Source organism: Pithys albifrons, chromosome 7, assembly GCF_047495875.1.
Source record: "Pithys albifrons albifrons isolate INPA30051 chromosome 7, PitAlb_v1, whole genome shotgun sequence".
In the NCBI taxonomy this organism is placed as follows: Eukaryota; Metazoa; Chordata; class Aves; order Passeriformes; family Thamnophilidae; genus Pithys; species Pithys albifrons.
This window is the reverse complement of record NC_092464.1, coordinates 18386980-18414922: the sequence shown is the minus strand read 5'-3', so window position 1 is coordinate 18414922 and position 27943 is coordinate 18386980. Positions and strand designations below refer to the sequence as shown.

Below are 27943 nucleotides of genomic sequence, written 5' to 3'. Positions count from 1 at the left end.
ATTATCTAGCAAAACTTTCAGAGTGAGAATCCCCTGAAACCTGAATAGTGCTCAAAAGCGTTCAGCAAACTTTGCTTGTGATTTGCATGGAGGAAGCTGAGCCTGACAAGCATCCAGTGGGGTTACGCCAGCAGCCAGCCTGTGCCCGCACTGCAGCTCATGCCAGCCCTGCTCTGGTACCGCCGCAACAAAATGCAGGCTGACAAATATGTTCACTTGTAGTCTTGCATGTGGCACATCTGTCCAAACAGGGGGCATGATCCTTTGTAAGGGCAGGCACTGGCATCCTCTGATGAGCAGGGAGGGCAGCTGATGCGATCACAGCCCTGAAGGGCAGGGTGTGATCACAACCTCCAATTGCAGGAGATTGTGCTCCTGCAGGATCGGGCTGTACATGTAGGGTTGGATTAAGGAAGAATATGGTACAGGGAGGGATTTCCCTAAATGCACAAAATTTGGGTTTGAGAAGTGACTGAGGAGCTTTATGGCTCAAGGGTTGCAATCATCTTCTCTGGGTGCTCTAGCCAGGGTGCCTGGCCACTCCAGTCCAGATGAATAAGGAGCAGAGGATGACCAGGCTCCCTACTGGAAACCCATGCCTAAAGTTAAGTGGCATGGAAAAGCCTCTTCAGAAGTGTCTGAGCCTGCCAACATTTGCATTTTATTTGCCTTTGGAGGGATTACTTACAGGAGTAAAATTATACAAATGCTTAAAGACTGGCATGGGAGTGGGTCTTAAGCAATCATGGAGTATTCTGATTATTATTTATTACCCCTCAAACCCCAGTTTTGGCAGATTTTAGTGTCTGATTAATTAGTTTGCTGCCACGTTCTATGGAAATGCCATTACTGATTATAATAGTAACACCTGGAGCTTTTGTAGCATTTCTTGCAGATGTTTCTCAAAGCTTGTTAAAAAATAAGTCAGGGCCTTAAGTGACTACTTCACACATAGCAAAACCTTTGCAGAGAGTGGGATCATTTCTTGTCAGCTGGTGGTAGAAATAACTCTCTTTCATGCATATGCAATATACTGTAAGACTTACACAGTATTCTATAAATGCTAAAGGTAGACTTATATTAGACTTATGCATTATCTTGGATGTAATTAATTGTTATTAATTACTAATTATGACCTAGAAATTAAAGCAGGCACCTTAAATCAGGCAGAAGATGTGTGAATGGCCATAGACCTTTTATGAGAAGCCTGTGATTTGCTAGCAGTGCCACGGCCCTCTTCGATTCCTTGGGGCATGTTTTAAGCCTAATGAAGTCAGCAACAGCTTCAGTTTAGTTAATGGGAGGGGAACTCCCTGGGAACTGCATTTCAGGTTAAGGCTGAGTGTAGCTTTAATGTATTCAGTCATCTTAAAGAATTTTTCCCTCACTTGTCTTTACAGTGTATGCAAAGCAGCCAACATGCAAAAACATCTTGTAAATATTTGCTGTCATGGTCAGATACATTAACAGGGACTGACAGGTCTGCAGAAAAAAAGCCTGAAACAACTAGCACAAGTTTTCCTTTCAGCTTTTCTAGATTTTGTCTTACACATTTATTCCAATTATAGCTAAAGGTTTTGGACTTGGAAAGAAAAAAACACACACCTCTTACCTGAAATATTTTATATCAAAAGAGCAAAAGAAGGTAGACAATGATATCATCATATCAGAATTTATTGCCCCTACATGATTTGTGAATGGCAGAGTAAAATCTTCCTCCTATGATCAAATGTCTTGTGTGTACCTAAAAAGAGTGTTTCCAAGAAGCAAGATCTTATTTAGTACATACTGTGTCAACAGGAGCACATTCTGTCTGCCACCCAAAAGCTGATACGCAGTATATTTTAGATGCTGCGTCGCACTGGAGCTGAATTTTACTCCATTGCAACAGACTGTAACAGCATGGATATAATGGGTTTATTGCAGTGACATAGGATTTGGAGGTGTGCAGTGTGCTAAATAAAACCATTAACTATGCAAGCCTGTGTGTGTCACTGCTATATCTGTTGAATGTTTTTTGAATGCAATCTTTATTATTTATTTGCTCTGCAGTAATGCTAAAGGGTATTGACTAAAATGATGCCTCACTGTGCAGGGTAATACATATGACAGAATACTCCTATTGCAGGACCTTGCAACATGGATAAACCAGAATGAAAAGTGGTGAAGATAATAGGAGAAGTAGAGTAATTAGTGTACAATCTATATAAAGCATACAATTGGATAAAGCTACATGGAGGTGGCAATGGCTTTCCTCTTCACCCAAATCATACCCTCACAGAAGGTACAATGTCTTTCTCTAGCTCTATCATCGCATCTTATTCTGACTTAGCAGCTGCAATTTGAGCTTTTGGCTTTTAATGTTTGCTGGAAGAAGGATTTTGCAGATGGAATAGTTTATACAGTTCCAACTGCCCTTCAGAGGAAAGGTAGGAGGCCAGATGGAGCTGTCCCATGCGTCATATCTAGCACAGGAGCTCACTTGGACAGATCTGATCTAGTTTTTGTGTTAGGTAAGATTTGTAAGTCTACTTCTAATGGAGTAAGTCACACAAACACCAGACCCTTTCATTTGCACATGGGCATGCAAAGAAAAACCGTGCATTTTAAGAAGTGTAAGGCTTTGGCCAAGCAGAACTGCATAGCCTGTCCCTCAGTGCAGTGTATGTAGGATTTGCTGCCAGGGCTGACGGCAAGTCCTTGAATGGAGACAGCTCTTTAATGTAATCATTGCTCCCAATACTGTTTTTATATATCGATAATGATTCTAATGCGTAGTTACTATGCTGAGCCTGAGTTCAGGTTTCTGTTCCCAAAGGGAATTAGCATCATCTCTGTGGTATCATATCAGACTGCATCTTCGTTTTGTTCTCATTCTCTCTTTTCTGAGCTTCTGGCTATAGGGTAGCCCAATTCAAACAGGATAAGAGGATAATCGCTGCATCAGAGGCTTGTTGATAGCCTGCTGATGAGGGTACTCTCTTGGGACAATAGAGGCAATGGTCTGAGCAGCTCTCAAGATGGGAGCCCTTCTGGATAATTTTTTAACTACTCAACTGACAGGCACTTGGTACCCTTGCCTTGCCAAATTTACCTTCCGTGCTGAATAGACCGTCTGTGGGTATGAGAGCAGAGCAGTGGATGTTGTTTATCTTGTTTATCTTGGCTTGGACAAGGCCTGTCACAGGTCTCTAACAGCCTCCTTGTAGCCACATGTGGGAGGTAGGGGTGGCCTTTCAGGGTGTGTAAGGTTTAATGCTTTGAAGTCTAACTGGCAACTGGGTTTCAGTTCTTGCCCTCAGGGCTGCACTCTGGGCCAGTACTTTTTAACATCAGCAACCTGGTTGTTGGGATGTAGTGAAGCGTCAGGAGAGTCAAGCCTGACACTAAGTTCGGGGGAGCATTTAGTGTGCTGGATGCTCACTCAGACTGTCACTCACTTGGAACCCAGGGAACCAGTCGGACGGACTATCAGGAACTTCATGAAGCTCCACAGAGGCAAATGCAGTGTTTTGGCAGGGACAGAATAACCCTGTGTGAAAACACAGGCAGGAACAGGCTGGCTTGATAGTACCTTTGCAGAAATGACTTAGGGTCTGACAACAAGGTCACTATGTGTTAGCAGTGTGTCCTTGCAGTAGTGAAAACTATACAGCTGGTTATAGGAAAAATTCAGCCAGCAGGTCAAGGGAAGTGATTGTTCCCCTCTTCTCAACATTTATGAGGTTTCACTGTGTCCAGTTTTAGTTCCCTGATACAAAAACGATAGTGACAAACTGGAGCGCATCTAGCAAATGGCCTCTTGGCATTCTTCTCCTTGGCTGCAGAAACTAAGGTTACAGGTCCAAGATCCTGTGTGATGCAGGCTGTGACGACTTCACAAAAAAGTCAAGCTGCTTGTTGGAGCACACAGAGGTGAATTTCTGGTATGGTGCTGTAACAAGCTCTGCTTCTGCAATGCTGCAGTTCAACCCCTAAATTTGCTACTGACCATAGCGAACTTTTTAGAAATTAAATAACTTCAGAAATACTGAATTCCTACCATAGAGAAAATTTGGTAAATGGAGCAAAGCTACAAAGGCATGCATGGCCTACATGACTAACATTTCATGGCTATGGAGTATTAAAATGGTCACATTCTGCCTTTGAACACATCTCCTCTACCTGTTTTAGTACTAAAAACCAGAGTTGATAAAAATAGTCATCACTCAGATAATGTATGTTTGATACAGCTGATTAATATAGAAAGGAAATACAATTGGGTAGGATCTCTATTTCTTCGTGTTAATTCAAGAGGAAGAACACCTATTCTAAGAAATTTAATTGATGTTTCTTCGTCCTATTTGCTTTTGCTCCTTCAAAAGTTACTAAAAAAAATTCACCTATGTAAAATACTTGCTTGCAGTGCCTTAAGTACTTAACGTATCTGCACAGTCTTTGGCAGACACGTCCTTGGAAATTGTACTAGTCAGCTTGGCACCTTTGGGTGGGAGCCAGCCATGGCTCACTGGCTTCTTCAGAGGTAAGGGGCTCAGCTTCTGGTGAACCAAAGCACAACCTGCTTTGGCATGTCCTGTGCCTGTGCATGTGTAGTTAGTTCTCTGGTTTTACTGTGCTGGATTGGTGAATGTGAACTGGAATAAATGCAGTATAGCAGAACCTGTGGGTGCTCTGAAAAATAGCTCTGGTACACATGAAATTTCTAGTTCATCTTGCTGTGTCGTTCACTTGTCATTTCTAATTTTTTTTCTGTAAGTGTCATAGAGGTTTTATGTTCTTCCAAGTTTGCTGGCATTCTTTTGTCAGTTAGGGATATGGAAAAGTTATCTTGATGGTCAGTTGGGCTATTCTGTGGAATAGAATGTGATTATTGTCCAAAAAGTCATCCTCCCAGAACACTGATTTCCACCTGGGGAACTGGGTTAAACTGAAATGTTCTCTCAGACTCTCTGGATGATAGAAAGTAACTGTCTACATTTGATGTGCTTGATGACATAGGTATATGGACAAAGTAGCCTTTTGGCCATAGGCTATTTCACAGGTTTTAATGGGAATCAGATGGGGAAACTACAGTTTTTCTTTGGGTAAAAAATGTCCATTTTCTTTTTGTCTTTTACTTACTCTTCTTAGCTAGCACTTTAGTACGTATATTATGTGACTATTGAGTTTTCCAGCTGTCTTTTTCATTAGGTGTAACAAATTATTGCAAGTCACTGTAAATAGCAGAAAAAAATGAAATTGCAGGAAGAAGTAATACTGGACTAAATTAAAAAGTTCCTATTTTTATTGGAATTGTTATCAAACAACTTAATACTTTGAGCAGATCTCTTCAGACTATTCTGGAAGAAAAATAAATAAAACAAGCAATTGCTTTTATTTAATGAAAACATCTACTTTTTGATTCTCTTAGTTCTTGAAAACAGTTAAGCATATTTATAGACATTTTCTGAACGTGGAGGACAGATTATTGAGAGGGAGTGCTAATGGAAGCCGGTACGAGAGCTTCAGGCTAGAAATACCAAAAGGATCATGGCAATGACCTCAGACTAGTGTGTGGTGAAATAGGAGAGTCAGGTCTTGAGGGTATGGAAAGTAAGAACTGTATATTGAGGAATTTCTTCCATTCTGCAAGAGTTGTTACTGTAATAAACTTGTGTCTGCATAACTTTTGCAGAATTTGGTGATATGTGTTCTCTCTGTTTATCTAATAACTGAGGGGGAAGGGGGGGTTGGGGAGCAGAGAACAATATGGGCTTATGCCACCCTTGGAGTCTTATGTACAGCAATTTTGTCATTTTGTCAAAGAAAAATCAAAGAAAAATTGGAAGTACCTTGTAATTTTAGTTTTTTAAAAAAATAAAATTCTAAACTGGACTTTTGAGGAAAGGCCTGGCAGGTTTTTTTGTGATCCCCTCTGGATTGTCCTGAAGTGTCCCAACAAAAATAGCTATCATTGAGATTTTAAAGGTTATCCTTAGTTTTTAAAACTGGCCCAAGTCTCAACTAATGATTTGACATAAGTAGGAGGAAGAAACAAGGATGCTTTTTCTCATTTTTGCTTGTTAGCTTTGCTTCTGACTTAAGCGTGAGAAAATGTTCAGACAGAGACAGGGACTCAGTGAACTTATGGTGAAGTATAAGTATAAGTAAGTATAAGTATGGCCAAACTTCGTGAACGAAGATGTGGGAAGGGCTGTCCCCATGTGGGTGTGCCCTTCCAGCCTGCGCAGTGGATTTTAGGTGAGGCTCAGCGTGTGCAGAACTGGCCTCACCGTTTAAGTCCTGAGGTTCATCTGCCACGGCCGAGCGAGCTTGGACAGTGCCAGTGAAGTCCTCAGGACTAGAACCTACAGCACCCGGCATTTCCCAGGAGGTCTCCCATCCAAGTACTAATCCGGGGCTGACCCTGCTGAGCTTCCGAGATCTGACAGGATCGGATGTCAGACCAAGCTAAACCAGCGTAAAAAGACAAAGCTTGCCCATCATCTCAAAAAGTTATGGTTAACTGATGGTTGGGTAAAGAGTGAAACTAGTCTAATGCCAACATTTTACCCCTGTTTTAGTTATACCTTGCTTTGCGCCGTGGACTTAAATTCCAGAGCTCCCAGTGCATCCAGGTTTTGGTTGCTAATAGTCCAACCAACTTTACTCATTACTTGAATTTTTCAAATTGGACATAAAATTTCCAAAGGATACATAGAGTGACTGTGTCAGAAGAGAGCAGCAGTGCCTTTTTCACACCAGCAGTTTCTGGTTCTATGGAAAAGTTTCAATGCTGCAGTGCCCAAGCAGCCAACATCAACCAAATGCAGATGTCGTCAGTTAATACTTCTCTTTAGTGGGAGACCATGGATTAAGATGTTGCCAAATATCAGTAAGATACTTCAGTGCAGGAATTTGCAAGATGTTTTGCCTACACAGAGGGTGTCCTATAGCTTCACAGAAAAGAAATTCATGAACTCAAATTTAAGCTTTAGCTGTATTTTGTTACATAACACTGAGGAGTTATCTAAGTCTTCTGCCTCAGTTTGCCTTTCTTCATTATAATATAATTTGGAGTAGATCATGTGAGTACCCATATTTTTTGATTTAAAATTCATCATGTGAGTGAATTAACTGATATTTGTAAAGGTCACAGAAGAGTATGCTGTCTTGTTTGTTCACTTATTATTTGTCAGGTATTTAACTTTTCTTTGCTGTTGTGTGCTTCATGTTTTTCCTGTTTTAAATAATGAATTTCTAAGGATAATTCCTGTTCTTTAAACAAAAGCAAGTTGTGGTTAAAGCTCTTGTAATCGTCTAAGCTGCCCTGCACCAAGATTGTTAGCAATGTAACCATGATGACTTGGTGCTCAGTCAGCCTGATGTCAGCACTGTGTGGGTGATGGAGGTGCTGAGACACATGAGCTGAGTGGTGTCCTCCCACCTGCATAATATTAGCTTTTGCCATAAGGACCAAACTTTTACCAGTTGTAACTGAGATGTTATAGCCTAACTGGTGTGGCTACTGAGCCATCATTTTTGGTTACTCAGCTCCTTGCTCTAAGGCCAGCCTAGGCGCCGTGAGTTCAGGCGAGGTTCTCCATTGCGCTGGGTGGGCATGTCCTCAGCTCCCCAGTGGGTTTTGCAGCCCAGTAGCAGTATCTGAGGTGAACCCCTTCTGTGCATGTGTCTGCCTGAACTGTGCTGGCCGGGCTAAAGGGCATCTCTCAACTCATCACTGGTGGACTCAGCGCTGCCTGAATTGGGGAACAAGTTGCATTTCATGTAGATCATCCCTGAGAGAAATGAGAAAAGATTTTGCAAGTCCTGTCACTGACCCTTGGTAAAGGGGCAGCAGAAAGTACTGCGCTTTGAAAGAGCTCTGTATGCAGGAAGGAAAGGGCAATCATGTGGTGTGTTCACAGGATCATCATCAGATCTGGGTTTGATCTGAGCTTGTAAACCTTTCTTTGAACATGTCCTTTTGCCTCTTGGGTGTTTAATTTCCCTGTCTATAAAACACACCTCTTTGTTGACAGGAATGTTGTGAAGCAATTTGTAAAAAAGGTTTGTGTTACTGAGGCCTCCATGTAAATGTTTTCTGCTGTGGCCTGCGTTTAAGTCTCTGATCTGTTGCCTGTAGGGTGAAGAACTATCTGAAATTCCAGAGGTATTTCTGAAACCTAAGTTATACCAGCATGACAAAGGGGGTGGCGTAACACTGCAGTTTGCCCTGTAGCTGTAGGACAGCCCAGGGCTGGCCGTACCTTGGAGCTCCTGGAAGGGGGAGCCACAGCATTGTCTGACATGCACTTCCAAAACAGTTGCATGGTGTGATTTCCTTGCTCATGCTCATCTTCATACCTGCTGTCCTAGAGCAGCAGGGCCTCTCGTAGTCCTCTTTGGTTTGTGTTTTATAAAACTGAGCACAACCTTCATATTTTGGGTAAATCCACTGTAGCAGAAGCGTAAGTGCTAGAGGGATTCGTGGGTACACGAACATCCCTTGTATTTGACTTTTTCTAGCAGCTTTGCTGACATATGTGCTCTACCCTTACAAAAACTGTGCATGAGTTATATTCTATTTCTTCTTGCTTTAATCTCCATGGGAGTGATTTTTTAGCTGAAGGTAAAACACACCTCAGAACTCCAGCAGCTCCCATGAAGTGAGGTCTGTGGATATTGTTGGTGTTCAGAATTCCAGCTGGGCAATGTGTGGGAGAAAAATAATGTCAGTGGCTTAAACTAATGAATTTTGAGTCTCTTTGTCATTCTCAAAAGGGATTTTTAGAAGTGAATAGTTAGTTCTGTCAAATAGGAAATGCCCTAAAGCATTGCTGTACTGTGGTAGGGATCAGACAACTCAAGAGGAAAGGCAGTAGGTTTTTTTTAAGAATATGTGATTTAAGAGAGAATAAAGAAAAAAAGAGTTTATTATGCCTTTGAAAATGTCTTTTCACCCTACAGTGAGATTGGGCCCAAAACATTTCTCCAAGTTGTATGTTTAAACTGTCTACTTTAAGGCATAACATAACGTATTTGCTTCGAAAATCCAAGACTCAAGCACAACCGTGAAATTGTTTTGGATCAATATTTTGTGGGAGCATTGGAGCTCCCACAAAATATTGACAGAGTCAAGACTGTTCTGAAATGATTTAGACTTGTGTATAAGGAAGATTTTCCAACCCTACCATTTATTTTGTGTTAATGATTTCAGTAGCTCAATATTCAGCATGTTTTTAGTGGTCTGAAATGTAAACCCAAAATTTTCTTTATTCTGCATTAACTTTTAAACTGGGCAGAAAAGAGAGTCACACACAACTGCAAAGCTGATATGTGGAATGTGTCTTTTTAGCCAAAAAATAAGTTTTTTGCCACTAAACCCAAGAAAGTTTAAAATGCCGAAACACAGAAGGTTCCTTATGTTCTTCGTAAGAACTGAAAGCTATCATCAAATAGCTGGATATGTTTTTGAACATCCTGGAAGAGTGAAATAAGTCCAATCATTAACTTGCTTGAATTTTTTTTTCAAATCTTGTTAGTTTCTGGATTCTAAAGAGTGTTTAGCTGCATGGAATATTTGAATGAGCACTAAAAAGACAGTTTTACCTAGAAGAACATAAAGAAATGCTATCTCAAATTAAAATGAAAAAGGAAAAAATAGTTTAATAATTAAATAAATATTGACATTAGAAATAAAATTTGTAGGAAAGTTCCTCTCGATCCTTGAAAGAAAACTAGTTAAATTTCAGTCTGAAACAGTTTTTCCAGCCAAAGGAAAATTGGAAATTTGCAGTAGGATTTATAAAGGTTCTGATTGCAATCTTAATGAAGGAAGAAATACCAGCTCTTGATAATAATAGGAAAAGGAAGTTAAGAGCTCCATTTTATAAATGCAGCCTAATATTAAATACTGGTTAGGTTATGTTGAGTGGTCTCTTTAGTATTCAGAAAAAATAACATCTTCCTTCCCTAAGTGCAAGCACAGTTATCTACCCACTGATTGTAGGAACATCTGACTGTGTGTGTTCATTGCTCTGTAACAATTATGGAAAACTTAGGGACAAAATTACTAAAGACTGAAGGAAGAGGCTCATCTTAGCTTGAAATGCCTTCTCTTCTTTTCATGCCTTTGTCTTCTAGGACCTCAGCTTTTCCCATTGCTTTTTTTCCGGTGTTTGTATCTCAGCACCATAAACTGCCCATCCTGTTGCTGATGACTTTCAAGTGAGCATCACAGAGTTACCATCTAAGTTTTGTGATTTGCTGAGATTTGATGATGACTGATGGTAACTGCACTGAGGGCCTTCTGTTCCCAACCCTTCTGTTTGTATTGGTCATGGGAGAACAACATTACAGTGGATCTACACTGCAATCGCTGTGGTGAATTCAGTTTCTGTAAAATACTCTGCGTAGTTTTAGCCCATCTGTGTTGATTATTGGTAGATGCAAAGGCGTGGCAGCACAGAACCTTATCAGGATTGGAAAGAGCGCAGTGGAGGGCCACAAGGATGATTAATTTGATTGGAGCGTCTTTGCTCTGACAAAAGGTTGAGAGAGCTGGGACTGTTCAGCCTGGAGAAGAGAAGGCTCAAGGGAAGCAATGTCATCAATGTACAAAAGCACCTAAAGGGAGGGGTCAAAGGTGACAGAGTGAGGCTCTTTTCATTCATGCCCAGTGAGAAGACCAGATGCAACAGTCGCCAGTTGAAACATGTGAGGTTCCCTCCTAACTTCTTCACTGTGAGTAGGACCAGGCACTGGCAGAAGTTTCCCAGAAAGGCTGCAGAGTCTCCCTCCTAGAAGATATTCAAAAGCTGTCTGGACATGTTCCTGTGAAAGTGACTGTAGGTGTCCTGCTTTTCTACCTCAGCCATTCTGTGATTCTGTGATCTACCATCTTTTTACACCACTGTAGAAGCTATACCTATTCCATCTCTTACAGACAGCGAGAGAGTAAAGGTGTTTCCTCCTGGCACAATGCAGTGTTGTGCAGTGTCACCTGAGATGGCTCAGGAAGAGCAGAGTGTGCTTTCAGTGATACATGCTCGGGCAGCTCAGCCATGCCCTGAGTGTGGATTGGATATGTATGCTCAGCAGGGCTTACCAGTTCCTATATCCTCTATATCCAAAGTAGTTCAGCTAAACACTTGTTTCTGAATCTACTCCCTAGTGCTGTCCATCCTGAGACATTTCATAGTTTGGTTGCAGTCCTGTGTCAGCTTGTTTCCTGCTGAGCAGATCTTATTAAGCCGGCTGCATTAGAGATTCTCATGAAAAGACCTTTCGATTTTCTTTAGAGGCTGTGCCCAGCATGGTTAGAACTAATCAACACCATCAAGTCCAGCCTGATTTCTTCTGTTGATTGGGATGCCTCTTTCTCAGTGTTTTAGTCCTTGGAGGGCTTTGGAGCTTGTGATGGCATGGAACTGGGCTGTAGCAATGCTCATGAGTCACAGTCATACAGCACTGGCCAGTGAAGTACAGGAACCTGCTGGTTATACAGGAGTCAGCATAGCCTTGGCAGGGCCAACACGGCATTGTGGAAGAGGTACTTTGTGTCCCTTCACTCAGTCCCTGGTCTGTATTGTCCATGTTTCTTTCCATTACTGAGCATTTCTCCCAGGGTGCTAAGCATGGCTATTAACAGGGCTGTGAAACTAAAAGGATCCAAAATTGCTCTTGTTTTTGTGAGAGACCTCAATTTTACTCCTGCTAGGAGTTTCACCTGGGGCTTCATACTATATAATGACAGCAAATTGAACTGTGAATATAAAAATTGCTGGTACTAAAATGAAAATCTGGGGAGTTTGGGGGGTTTGTTGATAATTGTGAAGTTAAAATGCAAAATTTATGTATAAGGAAAACTGGATGCTATAACAGGATAAATTTCTGCCTCAACTACTTTTTAAAAACCTACCTTATGATTTGCCTACAACTTTCAATGCAGAGCAGACTTGGTGTGTTTGGGATTTTCCATTAGCCTTTTTTAGGTAAAATCTGATTTATCTAACTGAAGAACACTAAGAGTCTTCTGGGTACTGGGGCTTGCACATTTATCAAGCCACAACCATATCATTGTTATATGCTCTATTCTATTCTGTTGAAAAGGAAAATGTCATATGTAATTTATTTTTTTAAGGAATGTGAGTTGATTTTTCCTCTTCACATTTTGGGCTTGTTATGTGTTCCATGTAGACTTTGAGACCAGATCATTACTGTGCACTTCAGAATACGTAACTTGCTATTACATTTGCTTGTAGGTGTACTATATCTTCAGTATGGAGATGAAACAAAGCAGTTGCGGATGCCAAATGAAATCACAAGCACAGACACAATTCGTGCTCTTTTTGTAAGTGCCTTCCCCCAGCAGCTGACAATGAAAATGCTGGAATCTCCGAGTGTTGCCATTTACATCAAGGATGAGAGCAGAAACATATACTATGAATTGTGTGATGTGAGGTAAGTAATCATGGAATTATAGCTGCTGGTTTCGTTGGCTTGGGGGTTTTTTTTGTGGTTTTTGTTTTGTAGTGCCCTTATAGAATAAAAAGGAGTGGGGTTGATACGTATCTGGCAGAGAGTGCCCTGACACATAAAGGCATGTTCAGTGGTGTCTGAGTAATATGGGAGGTCTGGTCTGACAATGCCTTCAGCTGTAGGTGCAGTATCCCATTGCACAAGCCATTGATAAATGGCATACCTTGTTGAAATATTCATATAATATAAAAAGATTCACATACTTAATCTGTTTATTGAATTTTTGAGACATAATTATTTGAAATACAAAATACATAATATTTACAGAAAAACTGGGGTTTTCCTTTGCTGGTAGTGCAAAGCCTGATCTCCTGACCCTGAAGTAACAAACATGAATGTCACTTGTGTCTTCACAACAGTCCCAGTTGTTCATTATCTAACACAGCCAAAGCTCTGTGGCACTGTTGACTGCTCCTGCAGCAGCCCCACTACCTTTCTGGTTTATGTCAGGATGAAGCAACTAAGGCAGTCATTTCACTAATTCAGAGCTTGGTCAATAAATGGTTCACCTTTCTATCCTTTATTTTGTAGAAGTACAGCTGCTTAATTAACCCTGTTCCTTCAACAGAAGAATCAGAGTCTCAGAGTCTCTAGAAAGTCCCATCAGTAAAGCTCTCAGGCATGCATCAGACATGTTACACTTTGTAAAACTTTGATAAAAATGTATAAGAAGATGAAGGAAAAAGCAGAAAAGGTGTTTTCTCTCTGCTAGTCTGTCACTAGTGCAGGAAAACAATGCAGAAGTTAGAGAAGCATACTGTCCACTGCTGCCTTGTTTCTTCTGGAGATTCTGTGGCTCCATATCATGTTGCAGTTAAAAGAGCAAATTGGAGCTTTTCTAGTCTTGCCACGTCCAGTTATCCCATCCCTCTTCTTAGTCTCTGAACATCACCACACTCCATTTTCTCACCTCTGTCTTGCTCTCCTCAGGGTGTTTATCCAGTGTCTTGTCATCAGCCAGCCTCCTGGATTGCAGTTTCTTTTTAATCTTACTTGCTTTACAGACTCCCACACCGTACTCTGGCCACTGTAATGCCTATGTGAAGACCCATCTGATTTTTTGCATCATCATCATCATCATCATCATCCCTCATTAATCTAAGTTTCTTATACATCAAACAGTCTTTCACAAGATCAAATCAACTGATTGAATCAGAATAGGGGTTACTGCATCTCTGTTGCCAAGTGCTTTATTGACAACTATCATCTGGCCCATCCGCTTGTTCTCTCTCACTTTATCCCTCCATCTTCCCTTGAGTTTCAGACTAACAGTTTATGACTTCAGCTCCTCCCTGCCCTGGAGAATGCGGTTGTTGATTATCTTAATGCCACTCCACCTTTTTTTTCCCTTGCTCCCGTTGCAGGCATCACTCCACCATTCTCAGGCCTGGCTCTGTCTCAAGATCTGCTTTCTCTGGTCCTGTCCCTGTATTGTAGAACATTTCTAGAGGCAATCCCACAATCCAGCTGACTTCCTCCACAACAAAACTGTCTCCTTCAGTTCTGCCAGTGTTCTCACTTAGGAAACCTCAGCAATTCCAGCCTACTGGAGTCCAAAGCATGTGCTACCAGCTGCATTTTCACCACCTTTGAATAATGTCCACAACAATTTCTCCATTTCTGTTCCTTACTCTTCATAAAATCCAGTGTCTCCCCTAGGAGAACAGACAAAATGAAGCATCATTTTTCTCTCCTTTGCTTGCTGTGTCTTCCTTCACTTCTCTTCTTTCTTCCTTATGTTGGGTACAGGAGTTTAAGTCAGCTCTTAAAGCACTCCACCTCCCTCAGAGGCTGTTTCATGTGCCTCTGCCTTGCATTAGGCCATCATGCTCCTTCCCCTTTTCTTCCTTTTTTGTTTTCTTTTTTTTTTTTAAATCACTATCTTTCTACTTAAGTTCAGTCTTTATGGTAAAGTGATTCAGGGCTCTGCATGCCATGTAGATTTTAGATTTTTTTTCTGCAGAATGTCCCTGTGGTACAACCTTTCCCATCACACTGTGTAAAAACACTCATCTAATTCATACATTTTTTAATAGCAACTGCTGTAATCGTCTTTTCTCAGCAGTTGACACAGGTAATAGGTAATCTTGTTCACTCTTACCCACTCAAATGAAGCAACAAAGATCATTCTCCTAGTTTGACAAGCACACTGTTTCGCGTGCATTTTTTTTTCACTTGTCCTCTGGCTGTATCTTCTCCGTCTCATTAAATTTAAACTACTTGTCTTCATTACGAGGGCTCCTCCAAGCCCACTTCAACGCTACTTTTCATTTCTTGTTCAGTACCAAGTGCCATCTGCTTCCACTTGGTGAATAATGCCAGCTTGAATTCTACATGTCTTTAATTTTCAAACAAGTGCCTTCACACTGTCTCTCAGGGAGCCCTCTAATGTGCTTGGAAGTCATCCTTCCCAGACACCTGCAAAGCCACTGCATTCATCTCCTTTCCACTGTCTCTGTTACATTGGCTACTCAGAGCATGCCCATGGTCCCAGGATTTGCCTGTTGTTCCTCTGGCTGGAGAGACTGTGGTCTTCTAATTTCTTTTTGTTCCCTTATCTTCCTGAAGCTACCCAGTTGACTTTTATGACTTCTATTCACCTTGAAAGTTGATGAAGAGGTTGTATTCCTGGGGTGTTTATACAGCACACACAGGTCAGTGAGGCCTTTGAACATGACAAAGGCATCTGGGAGCTACAGTAATGCAAATTATAGTAATAATAAAAGTACAGTAATGTATGCCTGTTATCAGTAATGTTTATCTAAGAATAGCAACATGAGGTGAAATACAATTCACATAAGAGATCAAATGCCTAGTATTTTGGTGCTTTGCCTTGCAGTAATGTTTTACTTCAAAGTGTCATGTTTCTACAAGAAATATTTATGGAAAATGCTTTTAAAACAAACTCCAGTTAGCTGAGGTACCATCTCATAACCATCAGACAGAAAAGATAGTAGATAAAATGTATTTAAATGAAAATATACCATTTCTTGAACCCGAAGATAAGAGGGCTTGTTTTATATCAAAAAGAACATAGTTCCAAGTCCGAGGCAGAAAATGGTAACTGAGACTCCCCGTGCAGGTCTCAAAGCAAAAGGGTCACATTTGCAAGATGAAAAACAGTTTATATTACCATAAATAATTGAAGAACTTGAACTTGCTGCAAGGTAGCTATTTTCCTATGCAGTCTACAAGTAAAGCACTCATAAGTACTAAACTTGTCATCAGCCCTCCAGTTCTTGAACAGAAGGCACTGATCTGTCTCTTAAGCTGTGGGGTTTCTTTAATAACTACTTGACATCTACAACAGCAGCACAAGTTCTGACTAGCTACTCATTCAAAGCAATCCCTGCTTGTAATATGACATTGGAAGAAAGAAATTGGACCTGCCCAAGAATCCTTTCCTTCATTTTTAAATGATAATCTGAGTGATTAAGATCAGTTCACTAGACTTGTAGCTGCACCTGGAGAAAAGGAATTCAGTCACGTGTGTAAGTAAATTTTCTAGAGATCACTATTGGGAAGTGAAAGGAATCACAGCTTTGAAAGGATGTAAGTGAGCATAGATTGGAGGCTTTGCTACTGATTAAATGCGAACCAGAAATCAGCAGAACTCAGGTCAAGTGTCAAAGTCATAAAATTATTGGTAGGTAGGTTTTGAAACAAAACAGAAAACTGCTTTAACTCTTTCCTAAATGTAGTAGTTGAAAAATGAACTAATCAATGACAAAGTGTAGAGTCCTAATTAAACAAAAGTATTCTCTTAGGACTTTCCATCTAAACAATTTCTGTGGTAGCTTTAATCCAAACTTTTGCTAATTGATTTGTTTCTGTAGTATCTATTTTTTCCCTTAAAAAAAGGGTTTTATTATAGATAAAGTTTAAAGGAAGAATTTATCTGCTACTGAATTTTTAGCTTTGGTGGATTTTCAGCTTTGAGAACAAGCTGATGATTGAGATTTCCTCAGGAATAATCACAGTTAGAAAGACTACTTTTCTTTTGATATTCTTGCTTCTTAGAATAGCAAAAATTCATGTGGGCTGAGTGCACAATAAAACATGCAAATATTAACTAAATCCTTTTGAGTGCTGTGTAAATGTTGAAGCTTTATTGTCTTCAAAGTGTTTTCACTCTATGGCAGGATCTTGAAAGAAACTTAACACTATCTAATATTTATGGGTGTGGAGTTGTAGTGAAAGAATGATACTTCCCATGGGAAAGAGTATCAAAGTAGGCTTTTGTTTGTGTGTGTGTGTCTAAGTTAGGGCATTTACGTTTTTCTTATAGATCGGCTGCAGACCTACTATGTTTGTCTGTTACCTGAAACTTTTGGGCAACAAAGTAAACAAAACTGCTTTCATCTGTTGTCATTGCTGATTCTTTTAATTCCAGGAATATTCAAGACCGATCTTTCCTTAAAGTTTACAACAAAGATCCTGCACACGCGTTTAATCACACTTCCAGAGCTGTAAATGGAGATATAAGGGTAAGTACTACTACTGAATTTATACTCCTTTTTCCTTCAGCTTTTATGCTGAGTGTTTGTACTCTTAAATGTAATATATACACAACAATTCACAAAATCAAGGGTATGTGTATGACACATACGCAGAGGAGGGAACTGATAATGCTTGCTGTAATGTTTCTTACAATTATTTGCCCTTGGCACTAACTGGTTGTTTGATCTTGCTTAAATGCATTAAAGCGCATGAAGCAAAGTATAGCCTTTAATTATGTATTTTGTGACACAGACAGTACTCAGAGTTTTTACAGCTTCCTATTTTTTGTTTCCAAAACACTTTACAGTGAAGTAGGCATGGTGTTAGTACACTCCAGCAAGGGTTCATCAGGGACTGGTTTACAGTGGCTGAGCAAATGTACCTAGCTTGAAATCTTTTGAAACACTTCGTAAATGACAATTTTGAATTGGAAATTCTGATAAACACCCATTGTGGTATAAATGGTTTTGTCTTTTTCTACATGTGCTAAACAAGGACAAGTGTATTTGCATTTTCAAGTTAACATTGCGTATCAGGAAGCTTTAGGGAATGCATTTAAACATTTGATTTCTCTCTTTTACTGCCTCTGTCTTTCACTGGGGTGTTAACTCCCACCTTGATGCCAAGAAGGCAGGAGATGCAGCTGTGTGTCTCCTCTTCACTGTGTTACCCTCTGCTGGTGTTGCAGTAGAGGGTGGTGGTGATGGTGAGAATACACAACCTCATCTCCTCCCCACTCATCCTATGTCAGTCCACAGGAAATGGTACAACCAAATGAGCTCAACGGGGCCAGACGAGAATGCCACTACTGTCCTACCTGCTTTGTGGCTTTTATGTGTGTTCCAAAACTCATTCAACGGTGCAAAAAATTTCCTATGAAGTGATTTGCTTAATTGTACATTTGCTTCTTGGTTTCGTTATCAATTCTGAGTACGTCTTACTGCTTTATTACTAATATTTCATGTAAGTAGTTACTCTGCTTCAACAGTTGGAGGCCACATTATTTTCAAAAGATTTCAATAGTTGATTTACAGGCAGTAATCTCAACCATTTATGCACTTCAGTTATAAAATAGTCCTTTGGATAGGTCAGAATTCTAATTCCTTAATTGTTCACACTGCTGCACACACAACATGTGAAAGCAAATAGATGCGCTTCAGAGGAATGATGTGATAGTTTTTATTGTCTTCTGTAAGGTCCTGAAATTCTTCACTTCTGGTTATATCCCTTTGGCAGTTAACTGCATGTATCCAATACATCTCATTCATGTTCAAAGGCATGACATACTGTCACAGTGCATTATGACATTATTGCATGTAACAATTTTACTGTGGTTTTATAAAGTTACGTTATACTCTTGTTCTGTGTGCAGTGGATGCTGAATGTATCTACTGTGGCTTTATTTGTGTGTTCTAGACTTGTCTTCAGATATGGTTAACTGTTGTAGTTAACTACATATATTCAAAAATAAAGATACTTCTTTGGCCCTCTTCCAAGCATTTGCTGCCAAACAAAGTTGTTTTGAACACAGGTGCTGCTTCTGTGCAAAAATTGTAATGATTTGAATTGCTTATTTTAAAATACTGTGTTGTACAACAGATATGCACACTTGACATCTCCTGATTTAGCTGAGTCAGCTCCTTTTGGCCATAATTAAAAAATAATGGTGACACAGTGATGACCTTTGCAGAAGTGGTGTTTTTATGGTAGGATATTGGAATTTATTCTGCAGAAATGCAAAGATGCCATTTTGAAATTGTATGCATCCCTCAAAACAGCTATTTGTTAATTTGGCTTTTCCTTTGCGTTGGCGAATTTCTTGTCTTTCTGGTCTGAGATGTGAAGTCAGAGCCAGAATGTTTGTAGGGGCTTTGTGGAGAGACATGCAAAAAGTCTACCCTTTGAACTATGTGAACTTCTGCACTTCAAAGTTATGAACATGGAAACAAGTGATTTCTTGAGCTCCAGAAACAACGAAACCTGTTTGTCTAAGGATGCGTGTCTTTTGCTTGGCTTCTTCCTTATGGACTCAGGTTCTAACTGAGGCTTTTCCCAAAGTAACAACATTCTGCAATAACACTCTCCAGTGTTAATGCTCTGGAATCTAAAAAGCTGGAGCACACAGTGCAGCTTTTCCTCTCTTTGTCAGAAGTGCTGTAGGATCTTCTCTCAAATCTCTAATTTGGCGAAATTTGTAGGGACATAGTAGTCTTATGGTTTCTGCCCTTTGGTTAAATCTGGTTGAAATTTGCCTGGAGATTCACAGGTTATGATTTCAGCAGAAAACAACCACCAATAAATAGATGGATTACCTATTCCTCTTTCCTTAGCAAAGCATATTAAAGGGAATGGAAATGTGGGGGAACTAAGTGTGAAACATGTACATTTTATGTACTGCTACTGCGTAGTACCCATAAGACTGTAAAAAAACCTTTGCTTCTCTTCCCTCCTTTTGCATTTGCGTATCTTTGTACTGGGCAAATTGATGTTTGTCAATATGGTAAATGAGTGCTAAGTTCACTACAGTGGAAAGGAGAGAGTGTGTGTTTTGCATAATGTTTAACTGTTTCAAAATACCTACAGAAAAGCATTGTCAGACCAGTTGAAAAACAGTATTTAGAGTTTCATGAATTAGCCATTGTCAATACATTTTTCCATGGTGATACTGTGAGCCATATGTGAGTTAAAGCTTTATTTTATTTTTTTTTTGAGGTTTGGGAAAGTTTTGCCTTTACACATTTTTCTACTGTTTGTCTTCTCCCTTTGGAATGTTTATCCCTGTTTTTGATGATGTTCAGGCTTCTATTCCTGTGATTTATAATCATTTCCATGTAACAGACCCAAAATAATCTCAGAAAATAATGTTAGCTGCCAGCTTGAACACCTGTTTTAACTACCAAACAGATGTGAGACCTGTATAAGAGTTGGCAGTAACACTTGAAGTAGTAAGTATTATCCATATGGACATGAAGACCCAGAATGTGCAAGAAGAATGTGGGATCTGTAAGTTTCAGGTCTTTGTCAAACCATTCAGCTCTTGTGTTCCTTAGTTCTAATATTCCTGGTCTTTTTGTTTCATGAATTTTTCTGAGTGGCTTAAATTGGAGAAAAGGGAATTTGCTGAGGGGTCAAGCAACCTCTAAAGAAAAGTTCTGTTGAAATCTTTCCAAGTGCCTCACTTGCTTACTGATATTGTGCTCTGGTCATTTATATCTGGAAGAGCAGGCCTGCCATGGTGAGTGCTGCTCAAGCAAGAAGTGCCACATAGTGCCAGTCTCACTGATTATTTGTGCCTTTGCTCTTGCTTTCTTCATTTTTCCTTTCCCAAAATGTATGCCGAAAATCCACAACAGCTGGGGTTTTTTGAAAAAAGTATCTTCACCTTGCTGCATTTTGTTCATTTATTCCTTCAGCTGAGCATGTATCGTTTATCGGCATTTTCTAGCTCTCCATGCAGTAATACTTCTGGCAAAATACTGTCTCATGAACAAATGCTTAAATGGTCTTTTCATTCCCTCTGGTATTGTTCTGAATTTCAGTGTAAATGCATCTACACAGCCTGCTGGTCTGTGCCCTTGGAATTAGCATTTGTGATTTGCACAGGTTGGAAAGGGAAAAGGTTTTTCTCAGACTTATTGGCTGTAGGGCCCAGGTTGCCTCCCCTCCATTCAGCAGTGGTTTATGGATTGAATGTTAGGAGATGACAGTAAAGAACTGATGGTGGGTTTTTAAACGTTGAGTGAATTGAATTTTCTTGCAAGAGTCATAACTCCTTTCATCCTGGCCTGTTGCACTGAAGTGATCCCCCACTGAATGTGCACAGCGTATTATCTCTACATCCTCCTTTTATGGAGCAGCTAAAGGGGAGGAGAATCCTAGTGTCCCCCTTCTGTTGTGGAAACTAGTCTGTGTTTCTGGTGGCACAGTCAGATACTAATAATGTTGGTTTATGCAGTGGTTTGTTTTGGACTTAACCTGCCAGCCAGTTTTGAGAATTGGGGGGAGTTTTTACTTCAGAAAAAACTGGTGGCTATTTTGCTTGGCAGTCTTTCTCTTCCCATCCACCTGCCCTAAATTCCCTGGGGATACACTTTATTTTAAAATGTTCAGACCCACCATGGTTTTGCTTAATTCCCTGACTTGTATAGGACCTCTGCTGGGTGGGTGAGGCCAGAATATCCAAAGAATGCATGTTGTGGCTGCTGTTGTATCGAGGTGTGCTTTGAGGTGTTTCGGATTTTTTTTTCAGAGACCATTTCTCCAAGAAAGAACAATTAGGGCAAGTTGAGTCAGAGCTGAGCTGGAGCAGTGCAGGGTATCTGTAAACTCCACATTTTCTGGGAGTTGGAGTGGCAAAAAGAGGATGATGTTCCTGGCAGCAATTAGGGTTTGAGTTGCCAGCATGAGAGGAGGGGAGGTAAAACAAGTTGTATAGTAAAATGAAACAGACATTTGATAAGTTGGGTAAACTTGTACTAAATAGATTTTATTAATGAAATTGCACATCAGTTTTTGATTGTTCCTCTGAAAATGCCTGGTTGGCAAGTTGCTAATGTTTTAACTCTATAGAGTTAGATGCAATTTATGAACTTAAAAAAAACACCTACAAGTGCTAAAACCCCTCAAACAACTCCCCAAGAATTTAAGACTTCCAAGAGTGTTGACATTCAGTGTTGGTTTGCAGGAAAAAGAGAGAGAGAATAAAAGCAGGATTATCCTCCTCCTGTGTTCTTAAGGTACCTGTGTTCTCAAGGTAAATATATATCCAGCTTCTTTGAGTTGTTTAATGTATTTTCGCTGGATCGTTTGTGATTTTAACATCAACAAACATAAAAGCTGGTAATGCTGCCAAAATTACATTTTTTTCATTGCATACTACAGCTTAAAAAAACCAACAAAAAAACCACCAAAGAAGAACTCCTTGCACTACTTAGAGGTATTTAGAACAAAAGTATTTCTTGAAAAAGAATTCAATAAATTGGGTGAATGCATTTTAGTACTAGTATGCCTATAGGACAGCATTTATGTAAGTTGCCATGTGTTTACCTTACTGATCATATTACTATAAAACTTTGTTTTCTTTTGGAAAGAAAAAAAAAGGGGGGAAAAAAAGCAAATTAAAATGCTAATACATCTATTATCTGATAGAGACCTTCCAAGTGATACAAATCTCATCTTTCCTGCTGTTCTGCTGTCTCCTTTTTCTAATGCTCTTTTTTGTCATTGAGAGGTTATGACAACATGAGCCATATTGTATTTATAAACATCACGTGTTTCCTTGATATGACTTGCAGTGTCTGCCAAACAGAACACATGGAAGAAACATTTCTCATTAGCTCAGCATTGGTTTTGGTTATACTGATTTCCGGGACAGGAAAAATGCCTGCCTTACTCAGATTTAACTTTCATACAGTAGAAAGCAAGCCTTGGAGTGTCCATGAAATCTCTTGAACAGAGACGCTGCAGCTCTTTTAGTCCACATACTTTGTCTGAGGAACAGAGAAAAAGCGCTTCATTTTAAAGAGCAGATGTAATGGCAGATATTGCTGAAACTAATTCTGAATTAAAATAACTGCCAAAGTCATCTAGAAACAGAGCTCACCAAGAGATGTAAGGTAAGATGATGCTTATAAATAACGACGGATATCTAATTCCTTTTTTCTTTTTTTTTTTCCAAAACAAAAGATATGTTGTTTTTAACTGGGAATTTAAATCAGAGCAATGGAAACTGTTTCTTCTTCCTTCAGGCATGTGGGAAAATAAATGTTTAACTGCTTTTTAAATCACCAAACTCTGCTTTCAGATTTTATGTCTAGTTTCAAACTTACATATTGTACATGAGCAGTTATTTTCCATCTTGTCATTACAGATCTTGCTGAGATTGGAACAAAATACATAAAAGAAGTCTCTGATGGTCTGGATTTTTTTTTATTGACATGTATTTTCCTACTTTTGCTTTGTATTGGTTTTCAGTAGTTGCCAATTATTTATGCAACTACAGACGTGCAGACACTGAGAAGTACCTGGATCAAAGAAAACTGTAAATGTACCTGTTCTCTTTCATTCATATGTCCTTCAATATACACTACCTACTGCTGTGCAAAGCCTAAGTTAGTGGGAAAGTGGATAGAATTATAAAGGAAAAAAATTATTTTTTTAATCTTAGCTACACGTAACATAATACTTTAATCTCAAATGTTTTTCAGCCAAAACCCAGTCTGTTTAAAGACACAGATTGTACACTATGGTTGCATTGGTAGTGCACTATGGCTATTTTCTTTGGTGTATTATATTTATTTCACAGACATTGTGTGTAAGGAATATGTGTGTAGTTCCTATTACTATACCAGCATTTTAAAAGATGCCTTTTTTTTTTAATTTTCAAATAATGAGGATGGATTTTAAATGTATATCAAGTTGGCCGTTGAAAGAAAGTGTCATGTTGTTGATATTAAACCATTCAAGGAACATGAGTTTGCCGCACCCAAGCAGTAATCTCCCAGTTAGTCTAAGAGGAGTGTCATATGGTAGATATCACAAAGCAGTTACCTGGAAACTCCCAGAGAGTGGAATTTTTAGGGGGAGAGTTCTTTATTTCCTGCTAACAGGCCTATATTCAAGCTGGCCTGCCTTTCATGTTGAGGTTTTCTTAGAGCTTACCCTGGAGTCATGAAGTTAATGACAACATACTATCTATCTTGGGTGAAGGTCTCTTCAACCCCTCATTAAAACTAGAAATCTTATCAGTCACATGTCTGAGGTTCTCAGGCAAAGCTTTTGCTGCCTTCAGTGGGAGCTTACCTTGAATAAAAACATAAGGATTGGATTTAAGTCTTATTTTTTATTGTCTGCTTGTTTCTGGTTTTATTCTTACTCCACCTCTTTTTACATAATGTTTCCTGGTGCCAATTCTTTAGAAGTTTTGCTCTTTGGGTTTTTTTTCTCACTGCTCTTGCTTTTAGTAGAACAGTTTGCACTAATCCTAAATAACTGACAGTCAGATGTTGCTGGAGCTCCCTAAGAACACTGGAAAATTATAAAAATGCTCATAGTTGTGACCTCCCTTACAAGGAGAGGAGGTCCTCCTTTACCTCCTTTGTAAACCAGGTAGCTTATCTGAATTGCTATAGCCCCACAAGTCAAAGTCCAGTCAAGTTTTATGATTTCCTTGTAGCTTTCTAGATGAGTTGTTAAGCAAACAGGGGTTAAAAATCCCATTGTGAAGGTGGGCATTTTGCTACTAGGATTCCTAGAACCAAGTAATGTTAAAAACAATGTTTTTTCTTCTTCAAATAAGCCATCCATTTGTCATTCAGGACTTCAGCTTTCCCGATAAGTTTTTCACAAATCCAAAATGTGTTACTTCATCATCATGTCCCAGAGTCACTGCTTTCCACTGAGTCTTCACTTCAGTATGTTATTAGTTACCTGCCTCTAGGTAAGCCTTAAGAATACTAATGAGTGGAGTTAACCAGTACCTGGTGCTTAAGAGAATACAACCTTGTATCTGAGGATCTTGATTCTTCTCCATGTTGGATTGTACTTTATTCTAATAAGGGCTCTGGAAAACTAATCAGACTTCTGAAAATATGAGCAGTAAAAATATTTTTTCTTGGATATATGTTAAGATCTGGAGTTAAAAAAAGCCTCAGCTGGCAAAAGCAAGACAGTTGCAAATACCAGCACGCAACAAGACTCCATGAGAAATGATGTGATGCTGAAATTATTTTTTGTCTGAATATGTGCCTTTCTTACATCATTGCAAATTTGAACTCCCTGTGACTAAGTGAAAAGTCTGAAAGGGTGTGTTGGGTAAAGGGCTAGTCTCTCAATTACTTAATATTTACTATAGATAGGTTGATCTTATGCTAAACTAGGTTGTTTACTTCAGTCATGCTGACCAATTTGTATATTTTTTGGATAGAAGGAAGTAAAATGGAAAGAAAATGTAGGATTCAAACAGTATAAGGAGAAGTTTGTGATCTAAGAGGACTCTTAGTTGAGGCACTGATAGCACTTCTACCATTGCAAAAGACATACTTAAAACTGCAAATGCTATTTGACCTTACAGCTGTGGGATGCAGTGTGGCTTGGACACTTGGATTGCAAAATCCAGTTGTGTGTAAGACTTCCATGATCATATCTCCTGCTGATAGTGCTGACTCCAAAACTCAGCAGCTTATTTCTTCTACTTTGCTATGTCCTTATATTTGAAGAAACAAGTGTAAACATGCTGCTTATGTCTTTTAATTATCAGCTCTGTTTATGCTATTTTTATATTATATACATCCTAAGCTATTTCGTATACCTCTAATAGAAGTTGCCCTTTTACTCAGTTGTTTGATAATGTCAGATGGGAACCGAGGGTTATGTTTTCCTTTATGTTCATTTAACTGTATCAGCATGTTCAGTTTTATTTGGCTTCAGTGCAGTGAGAGATACAAATATGGAACAAAAATAAGAGCTGAGTCGTTAGTACAGTGAGTCAGAAAGCCATGCATTTATTTTGATTTATGAGTGCAGTTGCTAAAAGTATTTCTTTTTTTTTTTAAGAGCAGAAATCTGATATACAGCATATTTAAACCAAATAAAAATGCTGATCTGTACCAGAACTGTACATGTTTGAAACTATTCCTTTTTTGGAAAAAAAAAGAGATGACCCCATCAGTTCTGTAGTGCCCCGAGGAAGTGCTGAAATTGAGACTGGTCTGAAGGGTTTGGCTCCCTGCATTGGTGGTGGCTGTCTATGTTACGTACATGGTGTCCTTCGTTCCTTCAAAGAAAATGGGGAGGGTGGAGGAAATGCTTGCTGCATTTTCATGAATTACATGACTCTGTTCCCAGAAAATTCTACCATAAAAAGTACCAGTGGAAAAGCAAAAGAAAAGAACGGTTGGTTTGAAAGCAAAAGCAACAGTTGGTTTGAGTGCAGCACTAATTATGAGGATTGTCATAATGTTAACTTTAAAAATAGGTCAGTAACAGCTTTTATATGCTCAGTCTAAACAGTGTAACAGCTTATGGGTGGGTGGGCCATGTTACACTGATGAGATAAATATGGATATTGGCAAATCAATGATGTAATTATGTAAATCCGACCTTTTTAGTATTGAAATGTGTTACATTTCAGTGTGTTTATATTTTTGTCATTCATGATAACACACTGAAAAATGTTGGCTGAAATGCCAAGATTTCTTAATGTACTCACCATGCAATTCTGTCTACATAGTACACTAAGGAAGTATAGGAAAATAAAGCATGAGAAATATATTAACTTCTCTCTGCTTAATTGAGTAATCTAAACATTTTTTAACTCTCACATTTCATTTGTTCACAGGAAATTAAATACATAAATAGGCAGAAATGAGTTCTGTTAACTGATCTGGATATTTGTCTTGCTGATCAGGAGTAAAGTACTGCAGACTGGTAGCAGTGAGATAGCTCAAATGATGAAATGTTCCTGGGGAAATAAACCTCCACACAAAGGCACTGTGATTTCAGTCAGACCAATGCAAAATGTGCTGCATCTCATCCATATTTTTGTTCAGTTTGCCTAAAGCATGGCTAGACTGGAAGCTCTCATGGGATGACTCTGGGTCAGACTCCAAGTGGCCTTATGCTCCTTTCTCTTCCAAGCAGAGTTCAGCCAGTGTGTTGCCAGAGATGTTTCATGGACGGCTAATCTGTGTCAACTGGTATAACCAGGCTAGTCCAATTACAGGGAACTGCTCCTCCAGCTGAATTTAAGATGATGTGTGTTGTAAGCTCACGATTTTACAGGAAGAAGAGTGGTATTGTTTTCCTCTTACTTTTCTGTTTGCTTCTTGTTCTACACCTGGAAGAAAGGTGGTCTTAGTCTATGAATGGGAAGGGCCATTCATTATGGTGGCCAAAGAGCTCTTGATGTGCAGGTATGCTTGGGGTCCTAAGTCTGTGTGGTTCAGGGTATTTGATAATAATTGATAAGAGAAAAATTTTTCTGAGAAATAAGGGCTGCATGCACATGTGCATGCACACACACATGACATGTCTCACCACGTCTCAGAACTGGGTGATGATTTCATCAAAACAGGGTTTCTGTTGCCCCCCACTAATGACATATGAAAAGGGCAACAGCCACCTCAGAGTTTTCTCAGCACTCAATGCCACCACACATCATGTCTCAGAGATGTCTCACTATGGTCTGACTTCTAGGGAGCTGTTACTTCCTGCAGTGTCTGAGGGAGATGAAGCTGTTTTGAACCTTAACTACACCTTCAGTGGTAAGGGCTGCATGAAGTGCCAGGTTTCAAAATCCATTTGTAGTTTTTAGAGTGCATCTTAAATATCCTTGTTTTGGATATGAGAGTGGATGGCAGAGACAAGTGATGGTCTTAGCTTCTTTACCCATGTCCTCAAACATTTGTGGGTCACTCCAGCTGGCATTTTCCTAAAGTGTTCTGCTCGCTTCTTTCCTAAAAACCGCCCTGATGTTCTGAGCACACTTGTGAAAAAAGCACAAAACCTCATAATATTAAGCCAAACTGAAGAAGTTTATATTGGATGTTCTCCTTTGTCATTCCTCTTCTTCTTCTTTTCTTGCTCTCTTCCTCTCCATCCATGCTTGCTATGCTAGGCTACAGCATTGTAATAACAAGAACTAATGCAAAATCTAGCCTTGAAGAAAACTTGCATTAGTTCATGTTTTTCTACTTCATTCTGGGTTTTTTTAATTCAATTTTGTTTTTATTTTCTCTTTACATGTTACAGTCTCTCTCACTCCTCTTTCTCATCAGTTCCTCACATCCCAGTTTAAATGAGTCTCCTATATTTGTTTCTTTGTTATTTATTATCCATTTCTTGTTTCATTATAAATTTCTCAGCACTTCATTGGCAATATTACGCTCTTTCATCTTTGGCCTCTTTCACAAACTTCTATTAT

At 39.4% G+C, this 27943-nt stretch overlaps 1 protein-coding gene across 16 annotated transcripts in view; it reads left to right on the top strand.

Moving 5' to 3' along the window:
- The window catches only part of KIAA1217 (KIAA1217 ortholog), a 351226-nt gene that overhangs the window by 261580 nt on the left and 61703 nt on the right, over nt 1-27943 (top strand). For all 16 annotated transcript variants that reach the window (XM_071560130.1, XM_071560131.1, XM_071560137.1 and 13 more), the window contains 2 exons: nt 12246-12444; nt 16916-17009. In XM_071560130.1, the coding sequence (XP_071416231.1) occupies nt 12246-12444; nt 16916-17009 (293 nt within the window). The remainder of the gene's footprint in view (nt 1-12245; nt 12445-16915; nt 17010-27943) is intronic.